We start from the raw sequence: 24,127 nt of genomic DNA on the forward strand, positions 1-24,127 counted from the left end.
AAATAATTCCAACTAATAGAATAAATTTCATAACCCTCAAAATGGTAAGTCTGACTTACTAAACACTGGGAGTGAGAGCTTGAGGAGAAAAACAATGTAAACAAGTATCTTTTTTCCAAACAGATTACCGTTTGTTCATTGCCTTCCCCTGTTGAAGGCTGGTAGGTGATTCTATATTTCTGCACACGACCACTAGCAGGATCCCACTTAACAGTCAAGCTGTTGGATGTTGCATTGTACACCTGAAGGTTTCGTGGGCCACTCTTTGGAGCTGAGAAAAGATTGTTGAGAAACAGAGTAAACAAACTGAAGAATGCTTCCCCCACAAATATGCACTGTCTCCAAGGAAATGAGCCGAGTTGTGTACCTCTAGACTCAGACTTAAATCTGACCCCGTAACAAATGATGGTCACTGAGTCTCAAAGGATTCCTCAACAGATAGTAGCAAAGAGCAAAAGAGACCTGTTTAAAAGAGGTCCCAATCAACACCTGACAATTCATTGTAAAAGCAGAAGGCCTATTTGCAATGGATTTTGTGGTACTTTTCATTCATTCATTTGTTCATTCTTTGGTCACTCATACAATCAGCAAATTAAGTTCTTACCTTGTGTTGTTAAGGGTATCAAACGCGCTAAAAAAAAAAAAAAAAGAGGGTGGCAAAATATTACTAATTCAGCCAAAGCTCTATTCTGTTAATTAAAAAAAAAAAAATTGTCCTACTGAAGGTTAAACACCTACGTGTACGCTCACTGCCAATCAGGTCATCGCTTTCTGACTCATCAGGATAAATGGCGGTAACAGAAACTTCATAGAGAGTGTTGGGGTTCAGGTTTTCAAACACCAGCGTATTCTCATCTCCATTTAGAATGGTCTTAAGGAAAGAGGAAAAAAAATAAAAACAAGCCAACACAAGATTAAGTCACCGTGTGCATCACACGCTCCACGGCAGTTGGTTGACATCATTTAGCCAGATGTTCTTCCTGCTTTGAGGCATGCCATGGGCTCAAATGTCACTAGTAGGAAACGATGCTTTTCGGGCAACAAAGGTCACATATTAAAAAAAAAAAAAAATTAACACTACCTCCATCTTATCTGCACTTCCTGAAGGCGCCCAGGTGATTCTATAGAGAGACACATCAGAAGCTCCATGGTCCCAAGTCCCTCTGAAACTCTCTGGTGTTACTTCAGTAATCTGTAGGTTTGTTGGGGCTGGCACAGTGTCTGTCATGAGAGAAGGCAGGACTACATTTTTGGATGTGATCTACAAACTCAGTATAATAAAACTGCCTTGAACGGACATGAGGAAACTGGCTGACAACATTAGAACCAAGTATCTTACAAATTCAGTTTATTTGAAAGTAAATATGGGAGAGAGCCCTGAGAACTGCAAGTATTTTATGGATATAACAGATTACTTAAGTCTATTAAAATGTTGGTTTTTTTTAAGGTACCATTTAGTCATACTATTCTACCATAGTGGTTCTTCATCGTTTTGCCCTTCACAGTTTTTGAGAATCTAAGGAAAACCCTGGACTCTTTTCCGCAGCAACACAGAAAGCAAACTTTAGCCTGTAGTATCAGAGAGAGCATGAACCTTCATGGTTCATGAAGATCGTTACTTACGATCTAAGTAACCTACAGATAAGCTTTTCCTACAGATTACTAAGCTGACACGCAACATGAAGCTGACTGTATCAGCTCTGTTCAGAGACAGGAATAGCCCTGCAGTGCCGACGATGGCTGAAATCCCAACTAAGGATTCTTCTACTGACCAGGCACCCCAGCGAGCTTGCAGTGCAAGCAAGTGGGAACGTCTGCCACCCATTCTGAGCTTTCGTTGTCAATTATTCCTCTATCTCCTGGTAACCAAAACCAACTACACAAAAGCCAGAGCTATCAAAAAACTTGTTTCTAATAATGACAGTGAAAAGGCCCATTGAGATAAAAAGACTGTTCCCACTTTGACAAGCATGACTGCAGACCAAACCAACCATGAAGGATGCACTTTGAATGTGTCTAAAAGTTCCTAGGAAATCTTAAAGATGAAAAACAAGTATTAGTTTAGTATGTTAAATGAGCTGCTTTCACTAGTCTTTCTTCCTGCCTTTACTATTCCTGTTCTATTTATGCCAGTGTGCACCTATGAGCAAATGTTCATCTCCAGCCACTACCCTTTCCAGGTAAGAATTGATTCCAAGAAGGCAACTGAAGTTGCTAAGGAGGCTGTGATATTTGACAAGATGCATTGATCGTGTACAGACAGCGGGGCACTGTAGAAGTTTCTGATCCTCTGGTGATAGAGAGGCTGGAAAAGTTTGGACCACAGCACTTATCCCACCACTAGCTTCCTGGGCGAGGCTGGGCAAGTTGTTTGAATTCTCTAGACCTGTGCTGTCCACCATGGGAGCCAACAGTCACATGTAGCTATTGAGTACTTGAAATGCGGCATCTGAGTTGAGATGCACTGAAAGCGTAAATTAAGACACGTGTGTGCGTGTATGCTCAGCTACTCAGTCGTATCCTTCTCTTCAAAGTTCTATGGACTGTAGCCCACCCGACTTCTCTATCCAAAGGATTCTCCAAGCATGAATATTGGAGTGGGTTGCCAGTTCCTCCTCCAGGGGATTTTCCTGACCCAGGGATCAAACCCACGTCTCCTGCATCTCCAGCACTGCGGCAGATTCTTTACCACTGAGCCACCAGGGAAGCCCCAAATTAAGACACATCAGATTAAAAAAAAATTATTATCAAAAAAATGTGAAATATCTCACTAATAATTATTATACTGGTAAATTTTGAAATGCCAATATTTTGGATACACTGGGTTGAACGCAACACATTATTAAAGTTAATTTCATTTTTCTCCTTACCTTTTCTAATGTGGCTACTAGAAAATCTTGAATTACCTACGTGGCTCCCAATATATTATATTTCTTGGGAATTCTGCTGGCTCTAGACTTCAATTTCTTAAACACCATTTATCTAGAAAATGACGTGCTAAGCACTGAGCTAGAAACTGGAGGTTCAAAGTTGAGCAAAATACATGTCTCGGACTTCATTAGGAGGGAGCCAGAGGGAAGTGGTACAGACAGAAAAAGACCGACGGGCAATAATAATTGAGTTAAATACTGTGGAAGTAGCATGCTTTCTCTCCACCCCACTACACACACACACACACACACACACACACACACACACACACCACACACACACACACACACACACACACCACACACACACACACACACCACACACACACACACACACACACCACACACACACACACACCAGTTAAGTATATGGAAGATGAGTTAGTGACAGTAGCTGGTAGAATAACAGGAGAGAAATTATCACAAAAGGAATATAAACCTAAGGATAGAAGATGGGAAGTGACTAAGTGAGAAACCACCTGATCCCAAATAGTATTAAATTCTGGTAAAAATAACATTAAGAAATGCACTGAGAACTATCCTCAACATTTTGTAATACCTATAAAGGAGAAGATTCCAGAATGGAATATACATATATCTATAGTATATATTACAGGGGTACATATAAAACTGAATCACTTTGCTGTACACCTGAAACTAACACAACATGAAGAATCAACTATATTTCCATCAGAAAAATTATTTTAATTTTAAGAGGTGAAATAACCAGTTAGTCAGTGACACATGCATGCAGTGCTATTTCCCAATTATCATTAAAGCACGAGCGCCACTCACGGGTGGTTTCTTGCGCAGTCACTGGGGGCGACTCCCCCTCTTCATATACAGCAGACACGCTGACTGTGTACAGGGTTTGAGAGAAGAGGTCTTTAAGCGGCGTGCTGGCCCGTGACCTGTCCACCTCTACCTGCAATAGAGCGGTGGGACTATTGTTACAAAGTTAGTTTTGACATCTCTCTGTTGTTGGCTGTGTCACTCAGCACGAGAGCGTAAGCACTGCAGTACAAAAAAAAAAAACCAGCAAAGTTTTCCAATTTGCCTAAGAGTCTAGGAACCGAAGACCATTTATAGTTTCCAAAGTGGAAACGATGCATGTACTAGAGCCTTGTGTTTGGTAAATGATGACAGCCTAGGAATTCAAACAACCTAATCGCTTTCTCCCCATTTCCCTGTGAGCCACTGCCTCATGGCTTTCAGAAAAATTCTCCTTAGCTTGTAAGACCCACTGGTCATTGTACTGCTTCTGCAAATTGAAACCCAGAATGAAAAGAATATGTGCACAGGTCTAAATTAGCTTGCATGCAGTTCAGAAGACCAGCACAGTCTGCAACTGGGTGCTTACAGAAACTATTTCTAGCTTCCAAAACTGCCTCTGAGGTTCTTACATTAGTGTCCCTTCAGGGGAACATACATTTTAAACCCATTTGCTGGTGAAGCCCCTCAATTTGCTCCCACTCTGAAGCAGGTTGTCATGGAAATAGGTTTTCATCCCAACGTCAATTCAGAAACGTTCAAAGCCAAAGAGACACCCTTCTGACACTATATTCATACTTTCCCTCTGTCCCGTTCGACTGTCCTACCTCCCTATTCCTTGACAAACTCCCCCTCTTCTTCCCTGAATCCCCTTGCTACCTTTCATTTTTAGGAACATCATTATGACATTTTGTTAGTCATTCATAGAATGCAGAGCATCATATTAGGCATCAGGCGGAGAGCGAAATACCGTCTAGATTCTGTAACCCTTTATCTACTAAGGGATGATGTTTTAGGATTAATATCACACAGCAAAACATTTCTAAACTAAATGCAAAACAGTCTAATATATTATCAATATTCAAACAGTGCTTTGTTAATATGACAAGTTTTCAACACTATGTTCATAAAGTGACAAGTATTCAAAACATACTATACCTGTTTAGATTCTTCTGCTAAACTACTAGGAAAACAAATATTTCTAAACCACTTCCAACCTCAACCTACCTCTTTGGCTTCCTCTTCTGGGGTTTTGTAGCGAACAATGTATTTGCGCACTTTTCCAGGTGCGGGTTCCCATAAGACGTTCATGGTGCTGTGAGTCACGTCTCTGAGTTTCAGGTCTCGAGGAGTGGGCAGAGGCACTGGATAAATTAGGGCCAGAATTTACTCTCAACCGCAAAGCTCTACAGCTTCCACACAAGCTTTCAAGAAGTCGCTTGGAGAAAACTTAACGGTGTGCGGCAAAGTAACTAAACAAATTGGTTATGATGATAAAAGCACTTTGATTCTACGAGATATAGCTGGATTCTTAAAAAGGCTTTTTAAAAATAGAATAAATTTAAATTTTAATAACAACTCTTTCTCATTTATATTTAACTTTCTCCCATTCTATTTAAATAAACTCTTACTTGCTGTTCAGCTATAATAAATCATAATTTGCCATAAATGTGTAGTTTATGTTTTTTTAACAAATATTAAATCAGTTGAGATTGAAATCAAAGTGTCATGCTTCCTGAAGCATGTGATTGCAAAACAAATGGTTATAAGAGTGAAGAATGAAGATGATTCAAAATTACACATCCAATAAGTTCATAAGAAAAAACCCACAGAAGCCCAAATGGTTAGGAGCAAATCCAACAATAAATTTTCCCCAAGTCAAACAAATCTTTACCTTAAAAAGGACAAGGAGGAGGATAACTAAGGAGTCTTTCTCTTGTCACATGAGACGTATCTCACTCTTTCTAGCTGCCTGTTTGACCAACTTTCTTTGTCTCTCATTTCAAGTCTGCATATGTCTCTTTCTGAATCTGTCTCTCCACCGCTATGCTCCTACCCCTCCATCCTTTCAGTGCTTTCCTCTCTCAGCCTCTTTCTGCGCCCTCCACCCCCTCCACTGCTGCAGTCCAGCCCTATATCCAAATCTATAGCCATGTCTGTCTTTAATCCCACTATGACTTGGGTCCCCTCACTCAGCACCTCCAAAATATGTCTCCATGCCTGGGTGGATCCCCACTCTTTCCACCCATCATCACCCCACTTCTACAAACCACAAGCTCCAGACAGATAGGGTCTGACATGTAAAAGGTGATTATTTGAGGTCAGTGACTATATCCTGCCCTAGCTTGCAGCGTTTCTCTTCTCTGTCTCTTCAAGCTTCTATCTCAGCCCCGTACCTCCTTGAAGGTTTCTTACAACTTCTTCATTTCCTTAGAAATGCCGTCTGAGACTCACAAAATGAAAGCCAAAACATGCTTAGAATCCCAGCATGCCCACCTCAAGAAGCATGAAACAAAACTGCCGGCTGGGTAAGACCAGGGTCCTAAGTGCCATCACTATCACTTTTCAAGAAAAAGCACCTAAATACTAGTGAAACAAACCAGAAACACACAGGAGGCTGAACAACACACACAAGAGAAGTGCAAACCATGAAGGAGTCAGGGTCCTCCACCCTGCCCCACATTATTTATCAGCACATTCCCAAAACCTAGGCACAAGACTGGAACATCACAGTTGATCAATATGTTTGGGGATTGAGTTAATTTACTTAACATAAACAGACTGATTCAGATGTGACACAGTTTCTCCTTCAACAAGAACTTGGAACATCTAGTATTTTTCTCCAACATCCCCTTCTCACTAAGGGTGGACACCATATTCATGGTCAACAACAACATGGGCTGTAAGATGCACCCTTATTTTATGCTCTGTTCCCTGACTGACACCTCACCAAGAGCAACTGTAAGACACCACTGGTTGTAAGATACCATCTGAAAATCTGATATGTTAAATATGGACAAATAAATGCAAATCTTAACAATCGATTTAAGATGCTGCTGTAAGTCTAGAAACAACTTTGGCCATAAAGAATAACCCTACAGCTTATGCACGAACAATCAAAATCAGTCTTAGCATCATTGGGCAAAAGAAAAAGCTGAACAAACAAGCCACGTTCACAGCAATGAGGGAAGAAGGAAACCTAACGACATCTTACAGGTGACTTCCCTTGCTGTGACGGGTTCGCTGGTGAGGTCGTGAAGGACAGCCTGGACTGTAACCGCGTACTCGGTGTTGGGGAAGAGGTCACTCAGCTGCACGTCAGTCACTGTCGGCTCCACGCGCATCTGCAGATGGACGAGCCGGGGCGAAACAACACATTCAAATGAAACATTTCTGCTAATGAGGGACAGCCAATCACACCAAGCTGTGACCACTAGATTTGAACACAACTTTTATTTCTCATTTCTCTGAACGGCATTTCCCTTTTCATATTGATTTTTTTTTTTTTAAGATGTGTCACAGGCCACAAATCTAATCTGTTTTTGTTTTGAGTGTAAAGCTATACATGAGCTAATGAGCCCCTTAACGGGGACTCGACAACAGTGAAGGCTCAAGAAGATGGGGAGGGAGGTGGGAGGGGGTTTCATGTTTGGGAACACATGTAAGAATTAAAGATTTTAAAATTTAATAAAAAAAATTAAATAAATAAATAAATGAAACAAAGGGCTCCCACCTCTTTGGGCTTGGTCGGAACTGTGGCATTGGTTGGTTCGTAGGTCACGGTGTAGCCGGTAGCGCCCCCGACTGGCTGCCACTGCACGTGCATGGTGGTTGAGCCAATATCGTAAATGTTCAGGCTGACCACAGGCACTGGCACTGTTGAAATGAAAACGCAGACACATTCTCCTCATTTGTTAACTGCTTCCAGTGGCTCAGTGGTAAAGTGCAACGCAGTTACTGATATCAGTATACGGTAAATAGAAAATGGGCTGCCGTGAGTAATCAGTGAGATTTAATATAATCCCTCTCTCTCCCCTCAAAAACCCAATCTCACTGTTTACCGCCAACACCTACTAGGGCTGCATGTGATAACTATTTCATAGAGAAAAAACATTTAAATGTAAAATGGCATTCTAGTGTCTATACGAAAGCCAAAACAGAGACTAACTTCCTGAGGTTCCAGTCCCTTTTTCTGGAAGGTCTGTAAGTTGACCATTTTCATTCTTCAATCATAGAATTTCATACATAAAAAGCCAACCTAGTATTTCATTTCACTTTTACTTTAAAAAAAATAAGTGACAGTGATGTCTATTAGTAAGTGGAACTCGGGGGATTCTTCAAAGAGATTAGCCCATGAGGCACAGTAAGGGGCTTACAGTGTCCTCTTCACTAATATCCACACAGCTTTCTAGTTTTTTGTCCAAAGACGGACTTTAAAGTTTTAAGGAATTGAAGAGATGAATCCTGCCCATTATGAAATATATTATTTCCCACCTAATGGTCTAATATGAAGGGAAATATGAGAGATGAAGACCTAAGGGACTGAGGAGTCAGTGGAGTCAGTTCTCGCCTTGGAGTTACGCCCATTCCTTCCTCTTTCTTGTAAGAGGCCTCCCTTCTTCCTGGAGGTCAGCCAAGAAGATGGGAGAAGGAAAGAGTATTTTCATATGGCCTCAGAAACCCCACCAGGAATAGGAGTGAGGAATATCTTTCCTCAAAGCTCTACTCAAAGCCAAAGCCATCAGAGCTTCTCTGGTAAAGGCCAGAGTCCAAAAGTCAATAAAAAAGGAGCTCCCGCTGCCAGCTGGAAGACCTGGCCTCATGCAGAACTGAACCAGATGATTCCTGCACAGCTGCTCCTCTGGATACTCTGAGTCCCACTCCCCACATGGTACCTTCCCTTAAGAGGAGGACAGTCGTGAAAGGTACCCTTCCCTCTAAGGTAAACCCTGGCCATGAATACCCAGTGGGTCTCAAGATGGCAGGAGCAGCCAGTAAAAGCAGAAAATCACAGTATTTATTGAGAACCTGCACAAAGTACACATTCAGTAAATGTGTGTTGAAGAGATATCAAATAAAGGGATGATTCAGAAGGCTTACAGAGATCACACACGGTACAAACGAACTTATTTACAAAACACAGATAGACTCACAGACATAGAAAACAAACTTATGGTTACCAAGGGGGATAGTGGCAGAGGTGGGGAGAGATAAATGAGGAGGCTGGAGTTAAAATATACACACTACTATAAAAAATAAAAACCTGATATTGAAAAAGATGGAGGACAGGAGGAGAAGAGGGCAACAGAGGATGAGATGGTTGGATGGCATCACCGATTCAATGGACTTGAGTTTGGGCAAACTCCAGCAGATGGTGATGGACAGGGAAGCCTGGTGTGCTGCAGTCCATGGGGTCACAAAGAGTCAGACACGACTTAGCGACTGAACAACAACAACTATATGTGAAATAGACAATCAACAAGACCCTACTGTATAGCACAGAGAACTACACTCAGTATCTTTTAATAATCTATAAGAATCTAAAAAAAATCTGAACAAAAAGAATGTACCCATATAACTGAATCACTTTGCTGTACCTTTGAAACTAACACAACTCTGTAAATCAACAATATTTCAATAATTTTTTTAAATGAAAATGAAAAAAAAAAATCCCACATGGCCTGTCACCTCTATGCCTTAACAAATTAAACAATGAACTTTTTTTTTTAATCTGACTCACATGTTTTTTCTGTGCCCTTCAGAGGCTCACTGTATTCATCTTCCACTACAGAATACACGTTGACGACATATTCAGTTTCAGGCTTCAGATCTTTCAGGACCGTGCTCCTTTCCAATCGGCTCACATAAAACTAGGGAGGAAAATTTACAAATAATAACAATTTCTGTTAGAATCAGTTCCCTCTTTTCTACCGTTAATTGTGAAGTAGTTAACTTCAATGAGCTTAGGAAATATTCTTTAATAAGGCCATTGTCTTTTGTTTTTGAAAACTATCAGATTACAGTGAGATCTTGGATAATCCATACAGTTTATGCTCCCAGCTGTTGTTTCCTTATTTGTGAGATGAGTGCAAAAAACTAGAACGTCCTCAATGTTTTCTTTCTACTTGATGATTTTGGTATAAACTCATGAACAAATTAAACACTCTCTTAACCCCTAATTAAAAATTGTATTGATAATGTGCAATTCTTGGAAAACATAAGAAACTAAAGGCTCTTCCCTCTAACTAAGCCCAAATGGAAGTGCTTGCCCTGCAAGAAATGGAGAACACCACCATAGACCCAGTTCTGCCCCCTTCTTCCCCCTGGCATTCCTCCCAGAACCCTAAGGAGGAGGACCCAATCTCAGGACAGGAAGGAGTGGGTTGTAAGGACTGTCTACTCACTTCTTGCCGTTTCCCTCCTGACACTGGGTAGTATTCCACCTTGTACCTGTCCACGCTGTCAGAAGGAGGTGTCCAGCTCACTCTCATAGACCGATGGGTCCGCTCAGAAAGAACTAGGTTGGAAGGTGCTTCTAAGTCACCTGCACGTGGAAATGAAGTACATAGACTTTTTCATTATCATAGCAAGATGATGATATTTAAATTATGTTGCAATGGTGTTCCTCTCCATATTTCAAGCTTTTATATACATTCTTTCATATACTAAGAAGCTACAGTTGTTGTTCTTGTTCAGTTGCTAAATCATATCTGACTCTGTAACCCCATGGACTATAGCATGCCAGGCTCCTCTGTCCTCCACTATCTCCTGGAGTTCACTCAAATTCATGTCCATTGAGTTGGTGATGCTATCGAACCACCTCATCCTCGGCTGCCCGCTTCTCTTCCTTCCCTCAATCTTTCCCAGCATCAGAGGTCTTTTCTAATGAGCCAGCTCTTTGCATCAGGTGGCTGAAGTATGGGAGCTTCAGCTTCAGCATCAGTCCTTCCAATGAATATTCAAGTTTGATCTTTAGGATGGACTGGTTTGATCTCCTTGCAGTCCAAGGGACTCTCAAGAGTCTTCTCCAGGAAATCAGCCCAGTGCCCTTAAGTCCTCTCTGAATGGGTGGCCGACGATTCTTCACCCTCAGGAAATTCAAATCTGAGCTCTTGTCACTCTTTAAAAGCTGCTCCCCTCATCCCGACAGCATCACAGTTTATTGGTCACTTAGATTCAAAACCTCTGGACTCATCCTTGGATACTCTCTCTGCTCTCCCACCTTCTACATGGATCAGTAAATGACCACATGGGTCCTGACAACTCTATCGCCCCTATCACTATTGGTACCACCCAAGTTCACTGCCTTCATTATCATGCTGATTCTTTACATTCATGTCTTATCTTCTTAACTATAAGTTATGCTCTGTGAGGACAGAAGTGATTTCTTATTCATCTTTAATTCCCTTTCAGGATCTACTAAGAGAGAAACAACCAAGTCTTCTAAAATTTAGGAATATCCTACTGCTTGTATTTGGGTTTGTTTTTTTTTTTTTCTGTTCATAAGTGTAGGTGAAATGACTAATATAGAAAAATATTTGGAATCAATATAAATGAAAATAGAAATACTGGGCTCAATATGACCATTAGAGAGACATCCCAAATAATAATTACAGAAAAGCTAATGCAGTGACTCCATGAGCATGGCAAATCATTCTCATATGAACTCTGCCCACTTTCTTTGTCAGCCAAAGCTGGGAAAAAGCATTTCCATTCTTAGTATCCTAACCTTTATTGTACTTGGGTCATAATCAAGCCTACAAAATTATCAAGCAATTTTACTGTCTCGGAAACTAAATGAATGCAACTATTACATAGCTGATGTAAAAAAAAAAGAAAGTAAAACAGATAAAAGATGTTTTCATCCCCACTCAAAGTTCTCTCCAACTAAATAAAACTACGACTCTCTCAGCTAATCCAAAGCCAGACGCCTGCAGATTCTGGCTTCCTGGCTGGTCTATTTCTCCTGGGAAAAGGTCAGTCTATTGTTCAAAATCCAAAAAGAAAATCTGCAAAATTTTGAAGAGAGAAATTCAAGAAGGAACATTCAAATAAATGTATCCTTAGTATCCAAAGCACGTGAACCATTTCTACCACTTTGTTAAACTCATTCCAACTTTCCAAAACCAGAGTAAATTAATGAAAGACAGTCTTTACCAGAATCTACATTTACTTAAAAATTTTTTCTCATACAATAAGAACCATCATTTTATCATTAATTTTCAAAATACCTTCAATTTAGTATTTACCATGGTCTGTCCTACAATTTACACAGGTAGTAATCATTTTATACCACTTGTCACTACAAATTCACCTCTATAATTTTATTTCTAAATCTTAATTCCTTATCAATAGCTACCTTTTTTCAAGGACCTCTCAAAACATCTTTACCCATCTGACTTTGAGTAAGTAACTGTATCTCTCTAAATCAATTTCTTCAGTGGTAAAGAGAGATGATACCCTTTCTAAAACTCCACACTCTAACACTGTAATTTGTCTTGATATTTAGAGGTTACAAGTGCAAAGCATAAAATGTGACCATCTCTGGCTGGGGCATTTAACAGTAACTTAGTAGTGACATGGAGTGAAGGTGCTTTACCAGAGAATAGACATACACCAGGAGAGAAAGCACCTATTTATTCCCTAATCTTACTTGTGTATGTGTCTGTGTGTGCGGTGCACACGGTTGCAGTCGCTCAGTCATGTCCAAGTCTTTGCGACCACATGGACCATAGCCCGCCAGGCTCCTCTGTTCAAGGGATTATCCCAGCAAGAATACTAGAGTGGGGTGCCACTTCCTTCTCCAGGGGATCTTCCCGCCCCAGGGATCAAAACTGCATCTCCTTTATTGGCAGGAGGATTCTTTACCACTGAGACACCTAGGAAGCATGTGTTTGGTACAGCCACATTTAAACTAAATGTATCCTCAAATAAACTAGAAGTCATTTACAGTTTGATGCCATCAGAGAAAATCCAAGGACTAAATCAATGATTCTCAGCTGAGGGCAGTGTTCTCCCCAGCAGACATTCAGCACATTCTGAAGGTATTTTTAGTTGTCATAACTCAGGGGATACCACTGGTATCTGGTGGTCAGTGTTCAGGGATGCTGCGAAACATCTCACAATGCACAAAGTAATCCACTTCCTCCATTCTACAAAGAATTATCTGGACCAAAATACCAACAGTTCTGAGGATGAGAACCTGGGCTAACCTTACCTGGACCTTTGACACTGTTACACAAGTTGTTGGTGAGGTCATCCACGATCCTAGAAAGTGACTCAAAATCTGCCACGTTGTATGCGTGGATATCATCAGGATCTGTTGCAATCATCTTTAATTCAACTTCATCAGCATTTTTAATACCTTGGGGAAAATGGATATACACAAATTAAAAGCATGTCTCAGAAAAAAATTCATGAAATGAAGCAAATATTTCATAGGCTACCCTTATACATTCCATGTTAACCAGAATGTATATAAGATTTTCCCCAATAATAAAATGATTACATAAATAGAAACAAAAAATAATACAAACTGAAGGTTATTTTGTTTGGCTTCTTCTCAATGCTTCTAGCACCAATTCCCCACCAAAAAGAGTTTGTTTAGTGTTTTTTTCTGGAAAGTATCAAGTTAAAAAAATAATGATAAAATAGTGGATTCAAAAACAAAAATGATGCTGTAGAAAACCAAATAGGAATTTTCCTGAATCCTATTAATAGTACAGTTGTCCTCTTGATTTATTATCTCTTCCAAGAAGCCATGTAGTTTCATCCCATTGTAAGGAGAAAAGAAGAAAATAGATGAACTTCCTGGCACATTATTTTAATCAATCATGTGATAGGGAAAGTGTGTCTCTGTATTTTTCATGCTTCAGAAAATATTTTTAACTACAAAATTATCCTTGGCAAAAATATTTGTCACTCGTGGAGACGTGGCTATTCTCATCCGTACTTACCAACAGCAAACAGTTCCACGCCTTCATCCTTGAGTTTTTTGGAAGGTGCCTCAACATCATCCTGGGATTTCCCATCAGTGATAAGAACTCCAATTTTACGAGCTCGAGGTCTCATGCCAGCCTGAGTCTTGAAGCTCTGCTGGCGAATGAAATTCAAGGCCATCCCTAGTGGGATTGTTAAAAGAGAATCAGTCACATCATTATTCAGCCATGAGCTCGGACGAAAGCGAGAGCTGACAGCGCCCTGGACCATTTGGCTCACCTGTGAGGGTGTTGCCTCCCTTGTAAGGCAGGTTCGCCACGGCCTGCAGCAAGCTCTTCTTGTCTTTGTGAGCATTTAACTGCCACTCTGTTCTGGGGTCCCCACTATACTGAGCGAGGGCTGAAAGGACATCACTGGCATTAGCATATGTAAGCGAACCTGATGAAGACATCTAAATGCCGTCAATGTTGTGAGACCTACCAATCTGTACTCTTTTGGGGCCAATCTCAAAGACTTCCACGATACGAGAAATGAAGCTCCTGACAGTTCTAAAGTTCGCCCGGCCGATGCTCCACGATCCATCCACCAGGAGCACGATGTCTGCTTCAGCCCGGGTGAGACACTCCATCCCTGATGCGGCAATCACGAGACAGCACAGAGTCAGGGGCACATTCTTTGTCAGGTTACCTCCCAGCACACTTCTGCCACCCCCGGGGGCCAGGGTCACCTAACAATCTCAGTTCTGTGGCTCAGCGAGGTGATTGGGAGTTCAAGACTTTGAAAACATGTCCATATGACTTAGAGCTTCAAATAAGAATCACAGGAACTATCCATCCCTCTAATAATCATTTCAGTGGAAAATCTTTCCTTCATCTTTGACACAATCATAGAACATGAAGACTTAAACTGTCATTATAAATTTGAATAGGCTCATGAACCCCAACACTGAAATATACGAGGGAATGTACAGCCTTCTGACTATAAGGAAATAATAATTTTAAAAAAACTTTGCATTTTTCTCAATTTTCAGTGGTCATTAGCAGACAAGTATGAGATGAACTTTAAAATGTGCAAGCTAGAAAAAGGTTCAGTGAGCCAAAAGTATCTTTTGAATTAATGAAAACTCACAGTAATACATATATTATTAAGGATTAGGCACAGAACTCTCGACCCTTCGGAAGTAAAAGATATATTGTTTAAAACTTTGATGCCTATTATTTAGTTTTAAATAACTTAATCATCTACAACATATAAGAATCAGGTAAATGCAAATGGTGAAATCTGCACATTTAAAAAATCAAGAGAGAAGGAAGACATTCTAGAAAAAAAGATGCAAAGAAGTATACAAATTGAGAGCTACAGAGGCCACAAGCACAAACACTGACACAAAGCTAGGGTGCTTTGGAAAGAGAGAATTATCCCAAATCCTCAGTGCACCAGCTACAAAATAAAAATATAAGTCAGTTAATATCATCATAAGAGAAAAAATAGAACATCAATGTAAAACAGCAAGAGCTGAGACTTTATTTTATCCACATCCACATTTTCAAATGCTTTCTTTTCCAAGAGCGTATGTCACCAGCTATGAATTTTTCAACTACTTGCCATGTTAGCATCTGATCTTTATATTATTAAAAAAAAAAACTGAGAAAAACTCAGTGATGCTCATTATACTACAAAAGCATCACTGGTATACTGGATGGTCCATCAGAGTGAGGATTCCCCAACACTATCCAAGTACCTACGCCTTTACAAGTCTCCTCCTGCTCTGCCAAGACCTACTCTTTATAAGCAAATGATGAAAATAAATATTTAGAAGTAAACTCTACCCACCACCTTCACTGCTAAGAATGTTCAAATCTAGCTTCATGTGTATCAAAGCTGTAGTTGTGGCAGCAGCAGAAAGTCTAAGGGGTTTATGTTACCATTTAGCTTCCCAAGTCTCAGCTGCCTACCTATTAACGTATCAATAATCAAATACCACATGCTCAGCCCAAATAAATCCTTTCTACAATTACTTTAGCAAAATAAAACTGCATTTGAATCTTTACAAAGAGAAATGTACATCATCTACCCATTGAAAAACTCAGCTTTAAATAACACAGTACTATGTAACTAATGTAATGCTGACAAGAAAGCCTTAAAAAAAGTATTGGCAAAGTGTGCTTAGCTGGATGTCTATAGAATTTTTTAAGTATATATTACTGAAATAAATTTTAATGTAAAATTTAATGGTTGATTTTCATGGTATAATTAATCTAACAATTTACATTTGAAAAAGTTGCATGGTACTGACTTTTCTTAGGAGAATGCAATTCAATTTCTTACCAGAGGATAAAATTGGCATTACAGTTGTGTCAGAAAGAGTTGTCATTTCTTGTCCAACAAGTGGTGAACTTTCTCCTCCATCAAACATTCCAAAAACATTTACTTTATAGGTGGTACCTGCCCTGAAAAGTTAAAATATACAGTCTGTATGCATAATAGGCTCAAGTGGTAGCATTTTTGTTTTGTTTTGTTATAAATATTCATCTTGATTTCCAAACTTTCACTCAGAGGAAGTTATAATACATAATATTGCAAGAGAAGAAAAATAATTTCCATCACATTCCAGTTTAAGCTCACACTGTGAGGTATTAGAGAAACTAGCGTTCTAGAGAACACTGGGGGTTCAGGGCACCAGTTTCCACCTTGCCTTTCCATCAAATGTAGAATTCCCACCTTCCTACTGAGCAAGTCAGGAAAGGATCAAGCTCTTACTTTTACTACTAAGTAATGGGCTTCAAGAAAACAATTTAAAATGCTGTACTTGCAAGGAAACATAAAGCCCTGGCACAGTGCCCAGCACATAGTGTGTGAAAGTTGCTCAGTCATGTCCAACTCTTTCTGACCCCATGGACAGCAGCCCACCAGGCTCCTCTGTGCATGGGGTTCTCCAGGCAAGAGTACTCGAGTGGGTAGCCATCCCCTTCTCCAGAAGATCTTCCCCACCCAGGGATCGAATCTGGGTCTTCTGCATTGCAGGTGTATACTTTACCGTTTGAGCCATCAGGGAAGCCCCCTGGCACATAGTAGGCTCATTCAATTTTATCCTCCCTGTTCTGATAAAAGTAACTATTGTGCATTCAAACAGATTTCAGTGTCATTGAATGAACAGTCAAAACAAGTCAACTTTCCACCCGGCAATGAATGCAGAGCACTCTGTTTTGTTCACTATAAAGGATGTAGGCTGCTGTTCAAAGTCAAACCTCCTTCTTTTCCACTACAGAGCCTACAGCAAGACCTTCCATCAGCCCCCACTTCCCCAAGCCTCACAGTTGACCCCAAGCATAAAGGCCCACTCCGTCCCTCGCTCCTGGGAGGGGATGTACACAGGCATCTCTGAGTCAGCCCCTAGGCCTTTCCTGAAGCACAGGAACACCCACATTTCCACGGGGCTGGTTGGGGACAAGCTGCTCTTGGTGAAATAGTGTGACGTGGATGTCAATTTTTTAAAAGCGGGGTGGTATGGAGAAAAACACCATTCTTGCCTGGAGAATCCCAGGGACGGGGGAGCCTGGTGGCTGCCGTCTATGGGGGCGCACAGAGTCGGACATGACTGAAGCGACTTAGCAGCAAGAGCAGCACCTGATCTCCTAGTAACTAACATCATTAAAATAGTACACTTGTTCAAGCCTAAATTTGAATGTCTGAACCCAAACCTCAACTTCAGCCTCAACAAGAGTGAGAAAGCAACTTGGGCTGATTTTAAATACTCTGCCGGCAACAGACACATTAAGTGATCATGTGTGGAAGGCCCACCAATTTACATCGGTTATGCAGTCTGTTAACAAAAATGAAATAGAGTTCACTCCTACCTAAGTTCCTCTAGAACAACTGTGTTGTCATACGGTCCAACCACTAACTCTCCCAGTCTTCTGTCATCTCCTGTGGGATGAAACGTGACCTTGTAACCCTTGACCTCACCAGGTGCGGGCTCCCAAGTCACCCGGAAGCTTGACATGGTTGGATCAGATGTTTTGAGGTTTCTGGGTGATTTAAATCGAGACGCTGTAGAGATAATAAATACTAAAATATTATCCAAAAGCCTAGGCTCTGGAGTTTTTTTTATTAACCCCTACAATAATAAGTTGAATTCTAAATAGCTAAGCGGCACACATGGCAATCATCACAAGCAAAACACTTCAAAATAAATATTTACTTTATATTAAGTCAGAAAGCACAAACTATAATGCCCAATAAAAGAATATTAGAGTGTGAGCCAAGTGCGAGTGTAAATAGCACTCACAATTCAGATTAGAGTAACATTAATATGCAGAATCATTTTACAAGGAACCAGATTGGTAAAAATCATATATGCTAATTAGGCATCTTATCCAACTTTTTATTATAACATAATTTATTACAGAGTTCATTTTCGATATTCACAAATGAAGCAGATATATTAAAATCCCCCATTAAAATATTACACTCTCCCCCCAGAATTATTATGGTTTCATACCTGTTGTTCCTGATCCTTGCCTAAGCTTTCCTTCTCCTGTCTTGTAAACTGGGAGAACTGTGATGTCATACGTGGTCTGGGGCTGAAGTCGCTTTAACACTGTTGAGGTGACTGTGGGTGACACTTTGGCAACCATCTGCCTCCCACCCCCGCGGGGGCGATACACGACACGGTAGTTGACAACTTTCCCAGGTGCTGGTTTCCAGGTAACTCTCATTGTGTTTTCTGTTTCTTCATCCACTTTCAAGGTTTTCGAGTCTTCAGACACTGTGAGATGAAAAGAAGATTACAGTGTATATCACACTGAAAGAAAATGCTTATGTCCACCACCGCATTTGTATGAAAGACACTAGGTGTGGTTTCTTAAATACGTACACCCTTCCTTTACTTTGCATTGCGATCTCGCTTAAATTCAGGATGGTGTGTGAACCTAATCTCAGTGAGGTTATAGTGACATGTTTTCTCTTTATCTGGCTTATAACTAAAAAAATGGAAGTTCATATTGCAAGGATTTCCTATTTGCATTCCAGAGACTTTAGTAAAGAAAACATCCATTTCCGGAGATGAGTTTTTAGAATTTTTATTATATTTCCATCTGTAAAGAATTCCTGTAGAAATTACAGTGTGCAGAATATGAAAAATCATAAATACAGGGTCAGAAATATTCCTTGAGTCCTTTCAGAAAAAAGTACAGTGCTAGCCAGAGTGACTATAGTTAACACCATCCTTTGCGATTGCCGTGAACACATAAGACCATCAACACAATGGAACAGGAAACTCTGACACATAAAAATATCTCGGGCTCTGGAGATAAACCAGTATACACTGGGTGGTTTTTAGAAAAAACTGTATGTAAGAAGGGTTTGACTAATACACAACAAACTTTATTAAATTATATCTTATTAATAACTATATCAGAAACTAGTCACCTAACATCCACAAATAGCCAATACAGTCCTCTTTTTATATATAATTAGAGCTTATAATCAGGATCATTTCACTCAGTTCAGTAATCTCAGCATTCAAAAATCATAAGCATCTTCTAAAAAGAGGGACAAAGCTGAAGGAAACACTGAAGACAATATTTTTTGATTCTAAAAGAAATTTTCATGTTCAAACAGGCAAGGACCACCTGAAAGAATTTAAAAAAAAAAAAAAAAAAAACCTAGGAAAGCTTTAAAAAATACACACACACACACACAGACGTAGCAGCATTTTTCAGACACTGGACATCAGGCAGCATAGGGTCATGATTCCTGAGAGGAACAAATGAGAAGGAGCTTGATCATTGCCCTGACTTACTGCTTGGAGAGAGTTTCCAGCACCAGTACAGAAGGGGGAACCCAGATGGAGCCTGGTGGTCTCCCTTAAGTGAGGAGGTACTTTTGTCAGTTCGGGGAGTCCAAGGCACTTAGAACTTACAGAGAAAGTCCTGGAGATAGTTTGGTGGAGAAAAAGCTCCAAAAATCTGCAAAAGGTCCTACTTGAGTCTTCAACCCAGTACTACTCAGTGTATATGAATAAGGAAACTACTCAGAAACAGAGAAAGAACCACCTAGAAGGAATAGAGAGAAAAAAGTTCCTAGAGTTCATGTGGGGCCAGAAATATTCCCCCTCTTCAGAGTAGGAAATCTCAAAATTCTCTGAACATCATATAGAGTACTAAGAAGGAGTTCCTGCCCCGGCAGTGGAGTAAAAAAAGCCCTAAACTAAAGGTTTCTCTGGTCTAGCTTTAACACAATGTTAGTGAAAGCTTCAAAAATATTAAACTGCTTCCAGGTGAGTTTACTACATCCCAGAACAAACCTTTAAAGGATATTTGTAAGAACATAAAAATATCTGACATCCAAAATGGTAAAGTTCATAGTCTGGCTTCTGATAAAGATTACCAGAAATGCAAATAAAGAAAAAAATAATAACCTGTATCATGGACTGAATGATTGTGCCTCCCTATATTCATATGTTAATGCCTTAATCTCCAATGTGATAGTATTTGGACCTTTAGGAAGTAATTGGAGGAGGAAATGGCAACCCACTCAATTATTTCTTGCCTGGAGAATCCCATGGACAGAGAAGCCTGGAGTGCTACAGTCGCAAAGAGTTGGACACAACGGAAGTGACTTAGCATGCAGGGAGGTAATTAGGATTAAATGGGATTCTACAGGTAAGGCCCTAATCTGATGGAACTGGAATCCTTATAAGAGGACAAGGAGACACCAGAGAGCTCATTTCCTCTCTCTGTCTCTCTCCCCCCTCCCTACCCTTAACATGCACAGACTGAGGAAAGGCTATGTGAGGACATAGGAAGAACACAGCCATCTGCAAACCAGGAAGAGAGCTCTCACCAGAAATCAAGTTCTGCAAGCAGAAATAGAACTGGAAATAACACATATGACAGAACTATTCAAAGGGGACATCAAAACAGCTATTATTACTATTATATGTACCATATTCCATATGTTAATGATGGTACAAGAAATATTAAGCATGTTAGGTAAACATATAGAATATACAAGAAAGACTCAAACCAGACCTCCAGAAGTGAAAAGTACAGTGCCTGACACAAGAAACACACAGGGTGATATTAACTTCAAATCAGAAACTGCAAAAAAAAAAAAAAAATACTAGCGAACTAGATGACATGAGAAAAAAACTACCCAAATTGAGACATAATAAAAGAAGCAAGACTGAAAACCTGAAAAGCACAGAAGTGAGCCATGTGACAACTGCAACCAGGCTAACACATGTGGAACCAGAATGCCTGAAGAAAGTAAAGAGTAATAGATAAAATATTTTAGAAATAATGGCCTAAATATTTTCAAACTTTATAAAATTATAAACCCACAGATCCAGCAATCTCAATAGTTCTAAGCACAAGAAACACGAAAAAACTACACCCAGGCATATTATTACCAAATTACTTAAAATCAGCATAAAAAGAAAATCTTGACAGCAGCCATATAAGCAAAAGATACATTATGTATAGAGGACAAAGCTAAGAATGACAAAACAGGTAAAGAAAATCAATATATGGTTATGAATTATGTCTCTGAAAGATGCACATATAATTTCAACCAAGAGTATATTGGTTGCACTTTTTTAATTTTAGGCTAAGAAAGTAAGAGAAATCTCAGCCAATTCCATTACTTTCGGGAATATTAAAATGTATTTAATTAATCTCCAGTTCTCCATTACTATTCTCTAGGTAAGTGAACTATTAAAACAAAAAATACATATTTTCCAAAAAGAAAAAAATGTGAAGACCTTACATAGGATTTTTGAAAGAATATGAGAAAGAATAGTATACAGAACAATCTATCACAAGTGTTTAGTAAATCCATGTGTGTCTAACACTTTTCTAGAAAAAGTTCTGCTAAATATGTTTAGTGACCTCTTGTTTCCATCTCTTCAACTCTTGTTCAGTAGAACAAGACATTTCTTCCTTACACAAAATTCTCAAACCCATTTCATGCCACTTAGGATTGAGAAAAATGGACATTTAAATATTATGAGTGTTGGTCTAAAATGAAGCCTATGTCCCCAAAAAGTGGGATCACAAACTTGAAAATATTCCCAAATTTAAATATGTTAATAACTTTCAAATACTGTACTTCATACTTTGAAATGCTTCAAGGATTTCAATTGTTTTCCTGCTTTATAATTAACTCTTTAAAATAAAGGAATTGAAGTTAAATAAGGTATGACATATCTCATCCTAGCTTTAATGGGAAACTCTGGATTTTAAGGAGGGAAAAGAAATCCTTCCTTGTTGGCCTCCCATAAGTAAAAGGCAAGATTTGTCACTCCATTCATTGGTCTGCCACATGCTATAAAATGCTGTAACACTGCCATTCTAAGTTCTTTTCAAGTTTTAGTGCCTTTCACAGGATGCTCTCCAAAACTCGCTGTACCTCGGCTAAATTAGCTGCCGTAATTGGAGGGCCGGTAGAGTTTCCCACCTGCTGGCTTTTTAGCCACAATTCATGGTTGTCATTGTATCGACGGTCTGCATACCATGTCTCTGAACGTCAGGTGAAAGCAGAAAGTATTTCCAAAATGTCCCCCTTGGAAATTTATAAGATACTCTAAGAGCATGGCCCAGTTATACACACCATTTTGGACTTGTCCACCAGCCAAAGACACTACATGTGGCTCAGATTTCTCAAAGTATTTTCGAAACTACCTTACTTTCCACAAAGAGAGCAAACTAAAACACAGCTAAAAATGGTAGCAGATGGGGGGTGGGGAGGGAGGCTCCAGAGGGAGGCAAGGTATATACACTTGGGGCTGATTCGTGTTGCTGTAAGGCAGAAACCAACACAACATTGTAAAGCAATTGTCCTCCAAATAAAAATTTTTAAAAATGGTAGCAGAACCAAGAAGGGTTCTTGTCTTTGATCTAATTTGCTGAGCAGTTTGAGCAGGTGACTTATACCCTCTAGAAAATGTGCCTTTCATTCCTACCTACTCTGCTCATGGTTCGAAAGAGGCCTTTCCATTTACTAAGCTTTAAATCAATCAATTAGCCAAGAAATACTGAAAATGTCTTAGATGCTCAGCTTTTAGAAATTTGATTTAGAATTTCTACTAACATACTTGCTTTGAGCTAAAACATGTCCCTTGTGGAGATTTTAAATCCCAAATAAATATCTGAGGATTCAATCTTTTCAGAAGGAGAAAGGATGGAGGAGAATTTTTGAAAAAGTTTCCCTCTAAATATGGATTTTTTGATAATTTCTCAGCCATGTGAATTGTATCTTTACACCTACATATAAATTTAGCTAGATGTGTCATATGTGGCCTAAATTTACAACATGACTTCTCTTTACAACAAATGAATAACTGCCGGAAATAGAGATGAATTTCTGCCGCCAAGTTCTTAAACTATGTCAGTCAATCTATTCAGACACAAGATTTCATTCACTATCATGGAAACCAATCATATGCCTTTTCATGTATTTTAATCTCCTATAAGGAGTTTGATTTTTTTTTAATCTGTTAATTTTGACACAGACTTACGCTCAGACATATCCAAATGAGAACTCAGACCAAAAGATTTTAATTTAAGGACAACTTAAAATCAGGATACAGGACTTCACTGAAATTGCCCTTGGCATTTTCCTCTCTCTTCTTTTGACAGAAAAATCACCCAATATGTGGCCTAAATTTTACCCAATTCCTCCACTTCTTTCTAAAAAAAGAAGTGCAAGAATACCCCCACTCTTTCCCCTTTTCCTAAATCCTCCCAAACAAAAAGAATAAACTTTCCTATAAATTCTTAGAAATGCCCATTTTAAATAAATTGCTTTTTAGGAAAGACAATTATGAAATACAGACACATTTCTCCCTAGCCACCTGATAATAAATGATGAGAAGTCATTCAAAATTTTTCACAGGAAAGAATATTAATGAGATTAAGGTAAATTTTAGCCATCAGAAAACTGAGTAGACTTGAATTAGCCTCCCCAAACATAGTAAAAATAATTTAGGATTAGTCCTGGTTGTACAACATACATTGTCTCAACAGCTGCATTATACATCAGTCTTCTCTGAGTGGCTAGGCGCTATGCTTGGTGCTTTGCCCATTGTTATTTTATTTAATGCTCAACACAATCTGACGCTGCATTCTACATATTAGGAAACTGAAGCTCAAAGAAGTTTCAAGAACTTGCCCAAGGCCATGTAGTTATAAATGCCCCTGAATTCTGTTTCCATAGCTTCCTGTCTCTTTACTAGTTGAGTCTCTTAACTAGTTGAGTCTCTTATCTAGGTGATCTTTCCACCAGAAAAGAAGAAGCGAGAGAGACAGAAAGACAGAAACACAGTTCATCCTTGAACAACGAAGGTTTGAACTTTGAAGGTCCACTTATACATGGATTTTTTTTTCACTATCAAATGCTGCAGGACTACATGATCTGAGGCTGGTTTTATCCTGGGATGCAGAGGAACCTCAGATAAGAATGGTTGCCTATAAATTATACTCAGA

General features: G+C 39.5%; 1 protein-coding gene across 1 annotated transcript in view; it reads right to left on the reverse strand.

The window, feature by feature from the left end:
* Positions 1–24,127, reverse strand: part of COL12A1 (collagen type XII alpha 1 chain) — a 118,180-nt gene that overhangs the window by 55,493 nt on the left and 38,560 nt on the right. Inside the window, exons 15-31 of the mRNA XM_068985253.1 lie at positions 18,142–18,408; positions 17,498–17,690; positions 15,969–16,090; positions 14,121–14,270; positions 13,920–14,039; positions 13,658–13,822; positions 12,919–13,065; positions 10,106–10,245; positions 9,442–9,571; positions 7,435–7,577; positions 6,916–7,045; positions 4,929–5,065; positions 3,726–3,855; positions 1,082–1,221; positions 739–871; positions 605–631; positions 129–271 (exon numbers count right to left, since the gene is read on the reverse strand). Coding sequence (XP_068841354.1) covers positions 129–271; positions 605–631; positions 739–871; positions 1,082–1,221; positions 3,726–3,855; positions 4,929–5,065; positions 6,916–7,045; positions 7,435–7,577; positions 9,442–9,571; positions 10,106–10,245; positions 12,919–13,065; positions 13,658–13,822; positions 13,920–14,039; positions 14,121–14,270; positions 15,969–16,090; positions 17,498–17,690; positions 18,142–18,408 — 2,417 coding nt within the window. The remainder of the gene's footprint in view (positions 1–128; positions 272–604; positions 632–738; positions 872–1,081; positions 1,222–3,725; positions 3,856–4,928; positions 5,066–6,915; positions 7,046–7,434; positions 7,578–9,441; positions 9,572–10,105; positions 10,246–12,918; positions 13,066–13,657; positions 13,823–13,919; positions 14,040–14,120; positions 14,271–15,968; positions 16,091–17,497; positions 17,691–18,141; positions 18,409–24,127) is intronic.

This window comes from Capricornis sumatraensis, chromosome 13 (assembly GCF_032405125.1).
Source record: "Capricornis sumatraensis isolate serow.1 chromosome 13, serow.2, whole genome shotgun sequence".
NCBI classification, from domain to species: domain Eukaryota; kingdom Metazoa; phylum Chordata; class Mammalia; order Artiodactyla; family Bovidae; genus Capricornis; species Capricornis sumatraensis.